Source organism: Pocillopora damicornis, chromosome 8 (assembly GCF_964200805.1).
Source record: "Pocillopora damicornis chromosome 8, jaPocDami1.2, whole genome shotgun sequence".
In the NCBI taxonomy this organism is placed as follows: domain Eukaryota; kingdom Metazoa; phylum Cnidaria; class Anthozoa; order Scleractinia; family Pocilloporidae; genus Pocillopora; species Pocillopora damicornis.
The window spans coordinates 18,559,051-18,574,897 of record NC_142677.1 but is presented as its reverse complement, the minus strand read 5'-3'; the positions used below and the strand labels follow the sequence as shown (position 1 = coordinate 18,574,897).

Below are 15,847 nucleotides of genomic sequence, written 5' to 3'. Positions count from 1 at the left end.
AACCTGTCCATGTCCCTTTTTTTCTTTCGTTATATCTCTCCAGTCTATCGTAGTACATTCCTGTGTCATTTCGTCAAGTAAATCAATAATAAGAGGAAGTGTGTCTGGCAACTTTCCAAAAACGAGTTCAAGCAAAGTTTACGAAACGAGTAACATTCAGATTAATGGAGTTGATTTACTACTACAAAATGACGCTGGGAGAATATACAAAAAAGTTCATTGTAAACCCAGACTTGGCGCGATTCTTTTGCACTTTATAAAATTAAAATGGATACACCAATCGCCGCTTGTTGCATATTACAAAAAAATAGTCATTAGCGAACCGGTCCTTTCTCTTTGCTGGTCTCCTTTGTCTCCATCCATATCCTTACAGTCTAAACTTCAAAGTGTCACAAAAATTTTGAAGTGAAAGATCTCCTTGCTGTTACCTAGTGAATGGCCCATTTCTAGACACAAGTTAAATGATGCAAGCCTGGTGAACAGGGTGGTCTATAAGTTTGAAAGTGGACCGCAAACAGCACTCGTTGGTGGCTAAGTTATCGTGGACGCCACTTTTTTGTCAGATTACGCGCTAGTCCTGGATCAACTCAGTTAAAATGTCACATGCTTTCCAAGAAAATTGCGCACACCACCGAGAAAATTCTGAACAAGGAATCATAATACACATATAAACCTTTTACTGGAACATTATGCATTCGATTCAACTCACATTAGGAAATGGCGGATGAAAAAAATTTCTTCGATAGTTTTTCAAATTTTTTGCGATTTTTCATCAAGACCTATGGTATAATGGGGTGAAAGTAACCGGCTACGTTGGCTGACTAGCCTGTAGTTTTAGTCTGCTTCCTGCCCATATTGAGAGAAGGCGTGGCGCAAAGGGGATTAAAGGAGTAAAAAGGGAAAATAAGTCTTGATCTCTTCTCTTCCTAACCACAAAACCTGGCACTCCCTCGTATTTCACCGCAGCGTGTCAACTATATGGAATTAATTCAAGTAAGAAGTTTCAGTTCATGTGTTCGCCGAGTGATGTTTAGAATGTCCACACATTTGAACCGTGGAGCCGCTGATAAAACGTATTGGGACGAAATCACTTTCTCCAGAGGAAACAATACAAGGTACATCACCTAAAACAGGAACAAAAATAGTTTTATTAATCTTTTTAATTATCATGTGACAAAATGAAGCGCATAAAGCGATGTCTTTTGAAGGAAAGGCGCAATTGGTTAAAAGCGCGCGAAAGCTTTCATTGTAGGGATTCAATTTATCCTAGTTGGTCAAAAAACAGCGGCCCTTTTCTGATTGGTTACCAGCTAATAATAGTGGAAAGCGCGGGAAAAGTACTCCTTGAGTGGCGAACTCTTTTGTTGCATCTCCGCTTTTCATCTTCGCTGCACCGGTGCCTTCCATACCGCCCGCATGCTAGAGAAAGTTGCCGGTTTTGATTGGCTCCCGATTGCAGGAAACGAAGAGATTGAGAGAGAGTTTTTCGTCTTCTCATGAGCGCGGAAAAAAGAAAAACAAATCCAAAGGAATCGAACGCCAGACCTTCGGAATCCACACTCCGATGCTCTACCAGTGAGCCATAGAGAAGTTGATGGTAAGATGGGCTGTTACTAGCTTTATCCGTCACACGCGTTCTACAATCTGCTTGGCTTTGCCTAATCGAAAGTGTCATGTACGTAAACAAATCTCAAGGGGCCTGAGAACTTTTTCTTTGTCCTACACTCGTGAAAGAAAAACAAGAAAACACCGTTCTCTATTTTATTACCGAGCGCAAAAGTTACCATTTCCCTATTCCATTAAAACAAAAAAAAGTTGTTCTGATTTGTCTCCTTACTTCGTAAGGATATCCATGTAGCAAATGTATCCATCTATTCTTTAACCATGTAACGAGATCTCTTACCAATATATATCCTGATGAGAGAAGCATTGAAAGCCTCTTTTATTGTCTGCAGCTTCAGTCGCCCTTTGTCGAGCAGGAAATTTTCCTGCTCCACGGCACCAGTTAGTTCGTCAGTCCAAACTACACAAACGAATTCTGTTCAAGAGCAAAATTGGACTAATCAAAACAATTTCAAAAGAGCGTCTATTGATTAAAGGCTAAACCAAGAACAACTTTGGAATCACGTTCTCGTAATTATAATACGACTTGCGTTTGGGCAAGGAGGGGGGATGGGGGATTTTGTTGGGTCAGTTGCATTCGACTTCCTTTATACTTGCGACCTTAAGGTTTGATTCAGGGGTAATATTGTGAGGAGATGATGGTCACTCTTAGGGAAAAAATGGTTAATAAAGATTATTTACTAGACTTGGAATACTTTGATGAATTAAAACTATCATGCACCTGCTTTTTCTTGTAATGGATACAAATTCTGGCTGTAATCTTCTTTTTGACCTAAAGTAAATATCTTTATCCTTGTCTCCAATGCAGAGAGCCTTTTGTTTGTCTGTGATTCAAATGTTGTTACTGTTGCCTTTAAATTCTGTACTTCTTTAGACCAACTGGTTAGGGTTTCTGAAAATTGAAGAGAAAAACTTTACTTACAAATTAATTTAACATTACATATCAACATTCATTTTAATTTTTTAACAACTACAGAGTGGTAATAAATGCAATGAGCTTTCAGTAAATATTAAGAAAACAAGTAACATTATTTTTAAATCGAGGCAGAAGAAACTTGGTAAATCTTTTTCCCTATCCTTTGGAAATCAAGCATTGAAACAAGTATATGAAACAAAATTCTTAGGTGTTTACATTTATGAGAATTTAACATGGAAACCTTACATTAGCTTCGTAGCTAAACAAATCCCTGAGTCAGTCAGTATAACATTTGAGGCTAATTATACTATTCATCTAAGACTAAGCTTACTCTGTACTATACGTCAATTTACTCATATATCACTTATTGTAATTCAACCTGATTGTCCACATGTGACCAACTTAAATATAATTTTTTATTTACAAAAATGTGCTGTGTGAGTGATTAACAACTCAGACTATTGAGAGCACACTGCCCCTTTATTTGCTAAATTGGGCATCTTAGATCTTTTCCAAGTCAGCACATCAAAAATAGCTAAATTTATGTTTTATTATCATAATCAAGTATTGCCTTTGATGTTTCTCAGCTTGTTCCCTACAAATAGGCAAGTACACACTTATGATACAAGAATAGCCAATTGCTATCAACCAAATAACTGTCCTACTAATCTTAAACAATTTACAATACTCTACCAAGGTCCTAAAATTTGGAATTCTCTCCCAATATTGATCACTGGTTAGACTAGCTTTTTTACTTTTGAAAGATAAATGATTGTTTTTTTAATGAAATGAGTCTGAATTGGCCAAGCTGCACATCCACATCCAAAACTAAGTTACAAACATATTTACAACCAAGGTGGCTTCCCCCAATAAGCCTGGTGGTTTCTTGGAGGTCTCCTCACCCTACCATACTGTTAAACCTGTATAAACATTATATCTTAAGGTTAAGAATATATGAAAGTCATATATTTGAACTGCGGATAAAGACATGAATGAAAGTGATCCTCGCAGTGATGTGCACTACTTAGGCAGTAGTGAAAATAAGGCCTGAAAAAAATTCAGGCCTGTACGGGATTTGAACCCATGACCTCTGCGATACCGGTGCAGTGCTCTACCAACTGAGCTAACAAGCCAACTGGGAGCTGGTCATGATGGTGGTTCTAAATAAACCCGTGAAGTGATGAATATACGGTTAAGAATATATGAAAGTCATATATTTGAACTGCGGATAAAGACATGAATGAAAGTGATCCTTGCAGTGATGTGCACTACTTAGGCAGTAATGAAAATAAGGCCTGAAAAAAATTCAGGCCTGTACGGGATTTGAACCCATGACCTCTGCGATACCGGTGCAGCGCTCTACCAACTGAGCTAACAAGCCAACTGGGAGCTGGTCACTTCACGGGTTTATTTAGAACCACCATCATGACCAGCTCCCAGTTGGCTTGTTAGCTCAGTTGGTAGAGCGCTGCACCGGTATCGCAGAGGTCATGGGTTCAAATCCCGTACAGGCCTGAATTTTTTTCAGGCCTTATTTTCACTACTGCCATCATGACCAGCTTCCAGTTGGCTTGTTAGCTCAGTTGGTAGAGCGCTGCACCGGTATCGCAGAGGTCATGGGTTCAAATCCCGTACAGGCCTGAATTTTTTTCAGGCCTTATTTTCACTACTGCCATCATGACCAGCTTCCAGTTGGCTTGTTAGCTCAGTTGGTAGAGCGCTGCACCGGTATCGCAGAGGTCATGGGTTCAAATCCCGTACAGGCCTGAATTTTTTTCAGGCCTTATTTTCATTACTGCCTAAGTAGTGCACATCACTGCGAGGATCACTTTCATTCATGTCTTTATCCGCAGTTCAAATATATGACTTTCATATATTCTTAACCATATATTCATCACTTCACGGGTTTATTTAGAACCACCATCATGACCAGCTCCCAGTTGGCTTGTTAGCTCAGTTGGTAAAGCGCTGCACCGGTATCGCAGAGGTCATGGGTTCAAATCCCGTACAGGCCTGAATTTTTTTCAGGCCTTATTTTCACTACTGCCTAAGTAGTGCACATCACTGCGAGGATCACTTTCATTCATATTATATCTTAAGTGGCTAATAGATAAAATGACAATGATGATGATGATAATGATGATAATAATTACAGATTTATAAAATACCACAGTCCCTCCAAAGGAAATTTTTATCAGTTGCAAGGTATTCTCAATCAGATTGGCAACTGAACAGTTTCTTTGAATTGTTGCTTTTTCAGTTAAAATAGAAAGAAATAATATGTCAGTACAAGTGAATCCTGAAACTAAGAGAAAAAATTGAAAGAAAAGGAAGTAAACCTTTTTATATGTCAAAACTAATTTTTTAATTTTGATTAATTGAATTAGTCTCGATTACCATAGTTTATACTGTTGTCTGTGTCTTACCCTCTAGAGTTGCCTTGGAGTTTGTGGGTAACCTTCTATCCTCATTGAGTTCCAACTCTGATATTAAGGGTGTCGTCATGTCTTGGACTGATTCACTGTGTCCATTAAAAATACTTCCACCAGGAAGCCTCAATGTCAGTGAGCAGTCATTGTTTGGGACTGGAACATCACAATTAGTACTTCCATTGCTGGTTACTTCCTCTTCAAGTTCAAAATAATGATTGCTGCTTTTTTGTTTATCACACACGGTCTCCAACTGCTTGTTTCGTTCATTGAGAACAGCACTGAAACTCTTCAAACTTACATCATAATGCTCATAAATTGCAGATGGTGGAAATGCCACCATGTTTGATACTTCTCTGGGTTTTCCAAGTAACACAAGGATGTCATCGGTGTATCCAGGAAAGAAACAAATTCCTTTAGGTTTTAAGTGTGGATCCAGAGTAAGGAACTCTCTGTTTTCCACCAAATTAGTTTTCTCTGTGGTGTCTGATGTGCTTAATGTGTAGAAATGAAGTTTGTTTGAGCAATGGCTTCCAACCACAACTGTCTTTGTTGTACTCTGAGGAAAAAAAGATACCAAGTGTTAATTCAGGTACCAATGATACTTTGTAATTTTCGGTACATTTTTAGCTTAAAATCTTAATCTTCTACAGGTACATATATCAATACTTTATGTGCCTGCAAGAGCTGTACATGTAGATAACTGGCCTGACATTATTTTATACATTCTTAGCTGAGCTTCTGGCAGGGTAAAGGAAATAAATAAAAATTGCACAGGATTTTAGAGGCAAATTGTGAGGGAAAATCATAGATTGTATCCATAATTGAGCAATATTGCAAAACCTTTGATTTGTAGTCATTTTTTCCCCTTTTGTCTTTTGTCAGGGGTGGGGCTTCCATAGAAAAATTGTGTGAAAATGTCCATACTTCTTTAATCCTTAAAAATGGAGGGAGAATCACTCACATAGAATGAGCTTCTGCTTAAAGGTATTTCAAAACTGACTCATGGCAGTGATAGTCACATGTATTAACAGTCAGGAGACAAGCTGTGCATCAGATTTCTGAGAAACAGATCTTTACCTAAATGTGATGAGCATTTCTGCCGACTAGGTTGTCATCATTTAATTTACTATCATTAACAACAGTTCTCATCAGAACTACCTTTGGCCTGTAACTCTGTTTTTTACACCATTACTAAATGAAGATTAAATATTGTTAAATTGAATTTAACATAGTTAATGACTAGGAGCAAATCTGGTCTGTTGCATTTGGCTGGCGTATTGTTAGCGTATTAGCACTCTATTAGTGTTTGCCTGGCATTTGTGTGCGTTCTGTAGCGTTGTAGCAACATGGTAGCTGTTGGTGGCCTGGGGCCGGCTGTGTCCAGCGGTTACCTTTGTCTGTACATGCATAATGGTTCTTCCATGTGCTTGCATTGTGTTAGCCGTGCGATAGCATGGCGTCATCATGTGACTGCGGTTGCAGCCCCCAGCACCTTGAGCACCTGACCTCCATTTGCAACTTGGGTGTTAAATATGGCTTAAAAACTAAGATCACTGTTTTTCATTTAAATTAAAGACATATTCAGTAATCACTTAATCAACTAGGTGCAGTGCTCAGCACCTGCCATTAACTATTTTTCATTTTGATAATTTCTTACAAAGTAACCTTTTGAAAAATTACAACTACTTCTGGTCTATCATCTTATTAGTTGAGCCAGACTCATTAGCCTCAGTGTTTTGAAATTGATGCCAAAGTTGGTGCATGCAGCACATCAATCCTTTACTGTGTCATATATTATCATAGGAGAATACAAACCTGAAACAACAGCAGATCAGGAGAAACAAGTCCTTTTATACTGGTCCTACAGACTTCTCTTGGCTTCACGTCTTCACAACATAAAGCAATGATTTGTGCAAATCTGTCAGAGGCTTCAGATTGTGGTTTCTTTAGCTTCAGGTGTAACAATGAATTTTTACCTTGATCAACACATTTAGCAAGAATGGTAAAATCGAAATCTTCTGAAGAAGCAATGGAAGTGCCACTAGAATCAGTGCCTTTGTTTCCATCAAAATCTTGAAAATTTTCTGTCTCAAAAAGATCACCATCCTTTTCAATATTACAACATAGCCTATCCAGAGGAAGTTCTGTAGCAATAATGAATGATGACCTTTCCCAAGGAACAATGCAATTTATTTTACCAACCACTTGGAGACTGCTCCACTGTGTACAAGTAAAGTGATTAGGTTTGCTCGGGTCTCTCCATGAAAATATACTCAAACTGTCCTCTACTGCTACAGCAAGACTTCTTCCATCCTTACTCCAAGCGCAGGTATGTAAATTTCTAAAAAACCAGATGAATGACAGGTAAAAATAAGAGCATCATGAGTGGTGAGTGGTTCCTTGCCATGTCATGTTTAGTTGTTTAAACCCTTTATGACCTTAACATCAATTGTATAATCACCATACTCTTTTCTATAAACTGTCAAACTCTGTATTAAGCTATTACCCACAGGGAATGACAGGGTTACTACCTAGTACAGATTGACTGCTTATTCAGGTTCCACAAAATAGGGGTCAAAAGCAATAAAATCCGTTACTTTGTCCTAACAGTCCTAAGAAGAATGATAATCTGCAATACCTTAAGGACATTCAAACTCAAAGTGCTAACATTGATTTCAGGAGATAAATATGAAATAAATTGACTTGCAAGATCATTTTTAGTTTTATTTGAGAGATTCTACTATAAATGAACATTCAATACAGGTGGAAAAAAAACCAGCCATTGGGACTCAGTTTAAGGTATGCGCTACCACTTAATAGAGGTGAAAATTACAGTACTTAAAGAAAAATATTTTTGGGACTTTGACAACCAACAATTTAAAATGGGGTAACCATTAAATATAATAACATTTAATACAGGTTAGACTGTCTTTCCCTTGGTGCTGACTAGGAGAATTTGTCTAACAATCCAAGCTTCTTCAGTTGGTGATTGCTCTTTACTCATGATTTTAATTATTATTATACTACAGTAAAGAGAAATAAGAAGCTGGTCACTTTTAGGGTTAAGTACATTTAGTTTCCAGTAATTTTTTTAGCATTGTTGTTGCTGATCTTACTTTATTTGCTGCTATTTTTAACTTTTTCCCTTTCAGAAAGAAGAATGCTATTGACATCTTTAGAATCCCTGCTAGAAAATCCTGCTTGGTCATTTGATCAGCTTAGCCGTCAGTAACGAAGCCAAACACACAAAAAAAGCCTCTCAAGAATTTTCTAAGTTTTTGACAATTCTATGGCAATTCAAGTTCAGACTAACCATCAGCTATATTCATGGAATCCCCTCAGTTTGTTGCTGGTCAATATTTCACACTGCAGTACACGGTACACTGTGATTTTCAGATTACGATTTGTATAATTATAATTAAGTTCATGGTAACTATTTTGTTATCTTGCAGTATAAATTAACGCTTTCTTCTCTAATGCCAATGGATTTCTATACAGCTTACCTGTGTGAAGTTTGTATAGAGATGACATTGCAATCGTGTTCTTCCGAAAAACATAATAATACCGCCGATGTTTTGGAGAGCACAGAAAGCATTGGAATATCAGGATGCCACTCAGAACCTCGAGGTAAACATTCCACAAAGTAATCTTTCACCAGGGTGACGAAAGCTTCCCCGATCTTTCTCCACAGAACAACAATTTTTTTCTTTAGAACAACTGCAATGTAATATCCAGTAGAATCTCTGATCAGCGCACTGCATGATATTCCTATAACAAGACTTTCGAATTCTCCAACTAGACAGCGTTCCTGTGCTAAAAAATCCTCTCCTTCCCATTTGCGGGTAAATTTCATTAATGACAACCACACTCTTTCTCCATCAGTCCATACTAGTTCACCTGACTGTTCATTTCCGCTATTTTTGTAGTAAATTTGAATCACTTGGTGCAAATAATCGGCATTTGATCTCAGCAACTTGCATTTCCCGAGCTCAAACTCTGCCGCCATGGTTGGCAAAGATTCCCATCATGCCCAGCGAGCACACACCTCAGACTGGTGGCGATTGACCCAATACCCCGGCATAGGAGTTCGCCTCATTTGGAGTTAATTGAGTTTTGAAAATTTCGATGTAAAATTAAAGTGCGGCTTTTATTCGAGGTTGGAGTCAAATCATTTTTAAACATCATATCAAACAGAAACATAATTTAGCCGAGTCTCATTTTTCAGGTAAGGTAGAAGCGTAATTGTTTGGCTTTTTATATGCAAAACAGGATAGCTCAGACTAACAAGTTAAACTGTCTTTCAATTTTTTTCCTCATAGTCCTGAAATAAACGTGCGTTCTTCCAATGGGGTGCTGCATTTATTTCAGCGGCGTTCATTGGTAATTGTACATCCATCAGCATCAAGGGCAGCGTTTATTAGAAGTGGCTTTAAATCGAATTGTTATGATGATTACTTTGGGGTGACAAGCATTTGAAGCACTCACGGCTGTTCTCTCGCAGCTTTGTCGCTAATAAGGCAAGGGTCGCATCTAGGAAAAGTTTTCAACAACGGGAAAGGGAAACTTCTTTAGTCAAACAAGTAGAGTCGCACTTAACAGATTTAGAACTGAAGCACACCGGGAAGATCTTAAAAGGGGAACCTCGATCAGGGTGCTACCTCTTCAGAGACAGGATGGATTCCTTCGCTTACTGATAGCCTCTCAATTGACGAAGAGACCGGAGAATTGGCTAAATATTGATGCACATGTTACTTGTGTCAACGTCTTTATGTGCAAGCTTCAACAGTCTCGTAACACACTCTTCCTATGTTTACATACAGAATGACACAAATTTGACGCGAATGACGCCACTTTTTGTCTCCATAGTTACAGATGACGTCAGGAATCATTTCTAGTTTCCAACGAGGATTTCTGGAGCTTCTCTCAGTCGCCGGAAGGTCATCGTTGGTCATGACGCATCTGGAATCAATTTCGCTTATTCGCTCCTTTTCTACTATTTTTCTCTTCTCCATACCGCTGACAACGCAGCAAATTGTTAGAGATTCTGCCAATGGCATAAGCTTCGCAAATTTTGCCAGACACGAAAAGCAAAGACTGGATACCAACCAGCTTCAGTCCAGCACTGCCAACGAGTACACAGAATGCTTAGAGAGATGTTTGGTTCACGAAAGCTGCACATCACTCAATTATGGTGGAAATGAGGGTGCCGAGTGTCAGCTATTGGAGGCTAACAAGCACGATTCTCCTGAAAAGATGAAGTTCGATGAGACATTTGTGCATTTCTCGCTAAAGGTAAGAGAAAGTTTGGCCCATTTTAAGCGTTTTGAATACTAACCAAACATCACAAGTTTATAACCTCTTTATAATATCTTGTCAGAGATGATTTTGCTACATTTTACTCCAATATGAACCTCTACGAACTTTTTTTTCGAAGGACCAAATGGGCAGAAATAAAGTCAACAAATTTTAAATTTAGAATAAGAAAGATGTAAGTTTTGAACACAGTTAACAAATAGAGAAATATGTTTTTCGTCTTGTCACGAACGTGGGACAAAGAAAAAATTCTGTGTTCCAATCAGGAATCGAACCTCAGACCATCGGAATCCGCACTCCGATTTTCTACTTCTGAGCCAAAGAGACTCTATGGTGAGCGAGGTCCATTACGAAGTTAATATACATGACAAGCGTCCTGTTTGCCGCTAGGATCAGCGATGTCGATAGCGTCATGTTTGAACACAGAATTAGAAATATGATAAGTTTTGAATCGGAAGGTCTGAGGTTCGATTCCTCGTGGGGAATCAGAATGTTCTTTCTTTCAGTCCCACGCTCGTGACACGAAGAAAAACATCTTCTCTAAATACAAAAATTTCTTCACGACTTTGCGGAAAATTTAGAAAGTACTTATTTAAATATAGTCATGCATATCAGCTTGGAACTCATATCAGTTTTTCTCAAATTCGAGTTTTATATACCTACTTTTCTTTTTCCAAAAAAAAAATATATATATATATATGTGCATTGCACGTAAAGAAAATAGTTCTCAAAACATTCAGCAACACATCAGCTCTAAAGAAGGTTCAATTTCAGTTATTAAAGGAACTTGAATGAACCACGATAAGAGCCTTAATAAGTTATCTTTAAAAGGTAACTGAATACTTCACAGCTGCTAAGTTGCAAGTTTAAATTTTACCCCTATTTATACATTGAATTCTAACTTGAAAGGTTTAAATATTTAATATGTTTACCAGTTTTACCGCAAAATTAAAGAGGAATTCTCAGAAAAATTTAATTAAAAAGTTTTAAGATCTGGTCATTAGCGTAAGATAAATGATATAAAAAACGAGTGCTGCCCTAATTACTTAGCAAGACGCTCCTGTTTCACTTCAATCGCAAAGCGTTAGTCTAACCAATTCTATCATTTCATTATTTTTACAAAATCAGCGGTCTGCACCGATAGATAACAAACAAAGATCACCTATTCAAAAGACATGGTGACATCTTCCTCAAGTCAATTCAAAGTCAAAAGAAAAATTTCTAGTTAAACTTTTTTGGACCCTTTTGGTGAAGAATATTAATTACTATTAACTTTTCGAGCTAGCCGATCGGCGCACACGAGAGCACTTAAAATCCGTGTGGTATATAATAATCGCCAGATACTTAGACCTTGCGGCCGATGTGATTAAAGCCTCCCAATAAGTTGAAAGAGCATTTATAGCTATTGCTATCGAAAATTAGACAAACTTATTTGTTTTAAAAAAAGTCGCTTTGTAAAGTCAAGCCTTGTACTGCTTCGCCTGCTTGGAAATAGCGAACTTAGTGGTTTTTGAACGCTAAAATGTTGAGATTCAGGCCTGAAAGAATATTTAAGTGGCTGTAAAGATGCAAAATTCTTGTTATACATTAATTTCCTGTCTCTGTTACAGAGCCTTTGCGACAATAAACCATGTTTATGTTCATCGCCCGCGGTGGACCTCTACTGTCGTCTTCAGTTATAAGCCTTCTACTGTTAATGCCTAAATAAGAAAGTGGCGAACTGAGTAGTTTTTGAACACTGAACTGTTGGGATTTAAGCCTGTGATTAGAATTTAATGGTTATAGCAATGCAGAATTCTTGTTACGCTTAAATTGCCTGTCTTTTCTGCAGAGCCCTTGTGACAATGAACCATGTTTAAACAGGGAGAAATGTATCCCAGACTACCAAAACGATACCTACCGATGTCGTTGCCCTTGGCAATACAAAGTTTTGAAAAACTGTCAAAAAGGTGAGGTCATTTGGTTTTTCTTACAAAATATAAATATAAAATAGTTTTTAGAAGTGAAATTTGTCTTCTAGGCGTTTGCTAATGAAAGAAAAAAATCTCAGAACTCTTCCATATTTATAAGAAAAATATGTGTATTCCGCTGGTATAAATACCCCACCCCACCCCCAGCAAAGTTCAAATTTCCCACCCCTGGGGCGTGGACGACAGTCAAATACCCTCTGGGTTACCTTAGAGGGGGGGGGGGGGAATGTTGAAACTTCAAATAGATCGACTTACTTATTTTTAACTACTTGATTACTGAAGTTACAATTGGCTTATCAGTACATGCAGGATAAATAACCGAAGACTCTGAAAACCATGTGAGTCACAGATAAAAGTAAAGACCTTATGTGGTATGCAAACGAGTGTAAGCAAACTTTACGACGCGCCCGAGGTGGGAAGGTGTATGCTCTTAACCCTTTTACTCCCATGAATGACCAAGACAGAATTTCTCCTTACAATATTAATTAATACAGTATCAGGCAGCCAAGTGATGAGGATGAAGAAAAATATTAATTACGGGATTATCAGTTGATCCAGTACCTAATTCTCCAAACTAATATCATAGGAGTTATATGTAAACAGTTAGGAGAACTACTAATGAGATCCTGAGAGTGAAAGAGTTACGGCATCTATTACTGGAAACATAAAGGATATTACCATAGGATCGACGGATTTGATTGAACCTTTGAGCTACCATTACAAAAGTTGTACTTTTTCAATTCAAATTAGCCAAGGGGAGAGTCATACACATCCCTGGTGTTTCAGCGTGTTTCATTGTTTGCACTCGTAGGTCGAATCCTTTCGTCCGCCGATGGAGACTGGATAGCCTTCTGGTGGTATGACGTTGGTACCACGTGGCCGTCTAATGAAAAAGACGTCCTTGCTTACGACTTTGGTCACTGCGAGCCACGTGATCCGTACTGCTTTAGTCGGCTCCCTGCAGATGCTAAAGCAGATCACACTGAAATGCTTGCAGTTGACTCAGAAGGTACCGCGTACAAGTGGAATTTCAGTTCCAACGCTTCAGCTGCCAGTGCAGCTTGGCGGGCGTTTCATGATCACAAGGAGGTAAACCAAGGAGAGAGCGTAGGCATACTTGCATGGAATCCAGAAGTGCTGAACGGTAGCAAGCCGAAAGATGACCAACGTGCATTTATGTACCGTGAGCAGAATGGAGTCAAGTCGGTGCTGTTGGATGACGATAACTGTGATTGTCTTTCAACCCTAAGTCTCGGACACGGTATGTGTCTATCTAATCATGATACTTCATATTCTGACGTCAACAGTTTTGGCGTGGATGCACTTTATGATCCCGGCTGTCACGGACCAAGATCAGGTATTGGTCTGACGCTGTATGTCCGTAGAAAAACTCTCAAATAACACTCAACATCAAACAAGCTGCCCCTCATGGCCTCAATAATTTTCAAGCTCGTGGTGCAGTTGATAATCTGTCTCAAACTTTCGCTTCTTGTAGGCGGAGTATCGATGTGTGAGCATGCTAAAAAATGTTTCCTTAGTTATTCAAGTTGGTCAAATGTAATCCGTTTCAGTCTTCTCCACCTTCGATAATTATAATGTTTCTTTATTTCATTCATTTTTGTTACTTATAGAGCCCTTTTAGATTGAGTATTGTAAAACCAAAATTACAACAATTGCAATGCAACTTTTATTGCTTCTTCATTTCTGACACAATACAAGATTTGCATGCAGCTTGATGCAGGAGACTGGGGCACGTAGTTCTGACCATCTAACACGTATATTAAAGAGTCTGTCATCCTGATTCAAACTGTATATAGTTTGATACAAAAGTGAAGTTAAGTCATAGACTTGTGATGGATCCTTGAAATTTTTAGCCCTGGAGGCCATATCCCAACACTTTGACCCCTACTGGCGAGCGTAAGTTTTGAGGTCTTCAACACTTCTTGAAACAACTGTTGTAATCGCTTCGAAACTCATCAGAAGATATGTCATTTTTAGCATCAGAAGCTTGTTATACTGCATGCTTCTGTCATTATATATCGTTGCTTACCATCAAGAGATCATGAACTACGACCTCTTGATAGGTAATTCAAGATAGACTGCAGAAGGGACCGATCTACCATAAGATTATACAACAGAGTTCGAACTTTGCAAGCTGTAAACAATTAAAATGAATAAAATGATTGCATTCTTTGGCACGTGAGAGAGCATCAGTTTGTTTCTTAAATTTTCCTGCTATGTAATTGTATTCCGCTGGCATTTAGTTTTATTTCTTAACGACAAGAAAGATAAATATAAATGAGTGAGATCTGTCAAAAGAATGCAGGTGCAAGATGCTGCTGCTCGTGGAATCATTCAAGTTCTATTGATACCTGGTATTACCGTAGTCAAACGAGTAGTGTCGCACTTGACAAATTTTGAATGATCACCAGGAGGTAGATCCTGGGGAGAGCGTAGGCAGCATACCTGCGTGGAATCCAGAAGTGTTGAACGGTAGTGAGCCGAAATATGACCAACGTACATTTATGTACCGAGAGCAGAATGGAGTCAAGTCGGTGCTGTTGGATGACGATAACTGTGATTGTCTTTCAACCCTAAGTCTCGGACACGGTATCTGTCATTATGGTTCTAGATCTGCTAGCGTCAACTGTTTTGACGTGGATACTCTATATGACCCATCCTGTCAAAGCCCAAGATCAGGTATTGGTCTTACGCTGTATGTCGGCAGAAAAACTCCTAATAAATACTCATCATGACTAAATGATAACACATACGGTGTTTCTTCAGTAACTTATAAGCAAACTATTTATTTCAAATATTCCGTCTAAAAAAGACATCGATTCTTTCAATGCTTTCACACCCAATATTTGATTGTTAATTCTGCCCCCTAGCAGCTACTCATTTCTTTGTAAATTAGTAACGGGAATTTGCTTTTAGATCAAAATAAAAACTTCTACTTAATGGCAACTTGATGAGTATTCTCATTATATTTGTTTCCCGGATAATGTGTAAATGCTATAGGATGTAACTACTTGTTGGTAACTTCTGGGAGTAAACTGATTGAGCGATAAAGCTGTTCAAAATATCCCCATTTATATTCCTTCACTGTATGCATCTTTGATTTTAATCTGCATGGTCACACCTGTTATTTGGGTATTTTCTTTTTCTTTTTCTTTTTAAAATTTTTCTTACCTCTGAAGGACTTATTCAACACTTCGACCCGTACGAATGAGAATAAGTTTTTTCAGGTCCTCAACACTTTTGAAATCAACTGTTATTTGTGTCCCATCGGGAGATATGCAATTCCAAAAAAAATAGAAATGAAAAAAAGAAGCAACCGACACATACCAAAACCGTATCAGAAAAAACATCACAGTGGATAACTACTCAGAACAAAAAGAGAAAAAGGAAAGAAGAAGATAAATATGAAGATTATAAGAAAAAAAATAGAAAAGACTGCAAAAACAAAATGCAAATTCCACGGGGAGGAGTTACTCGGACCCCAAGCCAGTTTGAGAGTTACTCCTTGTCCGCCAGCTCCAAATCATAATCGGGGAGAAGTTATTCGGCCCCCAAGCCAGATTAAGAATAAC

The 15,847-nt window shown here is 38.2% G+C and overlaps 2 protein-coding genes across 2 annotated transcripts; one reads left to right on the top strand and one right to left on the bottom strand.

Annotated features, from left to right (window-relative positions):
• Positions 1-659: 659 nt before the first annotated feature.
• LOC113671897 (WD repeat and coiled-coil-containing protein) lies at positions 660-9,012 on the bottom strand. Its single transcript, XM_027188161.2, has 6 exons — positions 8,475-9,012; positions 6,787-7,312; positions 4,966-5,527; positions 2,345-2,515; positions 1,904-2,038; positions 660-1,124 (listed from the first exon to the last, which is right to left on the bottom strand). The coding sequence occupies exons 1-6, from the start codon at positions 8,975-8,977 to the stop codon at positions 1,009-1,011; spliced, it is 2,013 nt and encodes a 670-aa protein (XP_027043962.2). The 5' UTR covers positions 8,978-9,012; the 3' UTR covers positions 660-1,008.
• A 607-nt stretch (positions 9,013-9,619) lies between these two features.
• On the top strand, positions 9,620-14,457 carry LOC113671866 (uncharacterized). Its single transcript, XM_089180770.1, has 3 exons — positions 9,620-10,263; positions 12,116-12,233; positions 13,066-14,457. Exons 1-3 carry the CDS (start codon positions 9,844-9,846, stop codon positions 13,653-13,655), a joined length of 1,128 nt encoding a protein of 375 aa, XP_089036896.1. The 5' UTR covers positions 9,620-9,843; the 3' UTR covers positions 13,656-14,457.
• Positions 14,458-15,847: the final 1,390 nt, after the last annotated feature.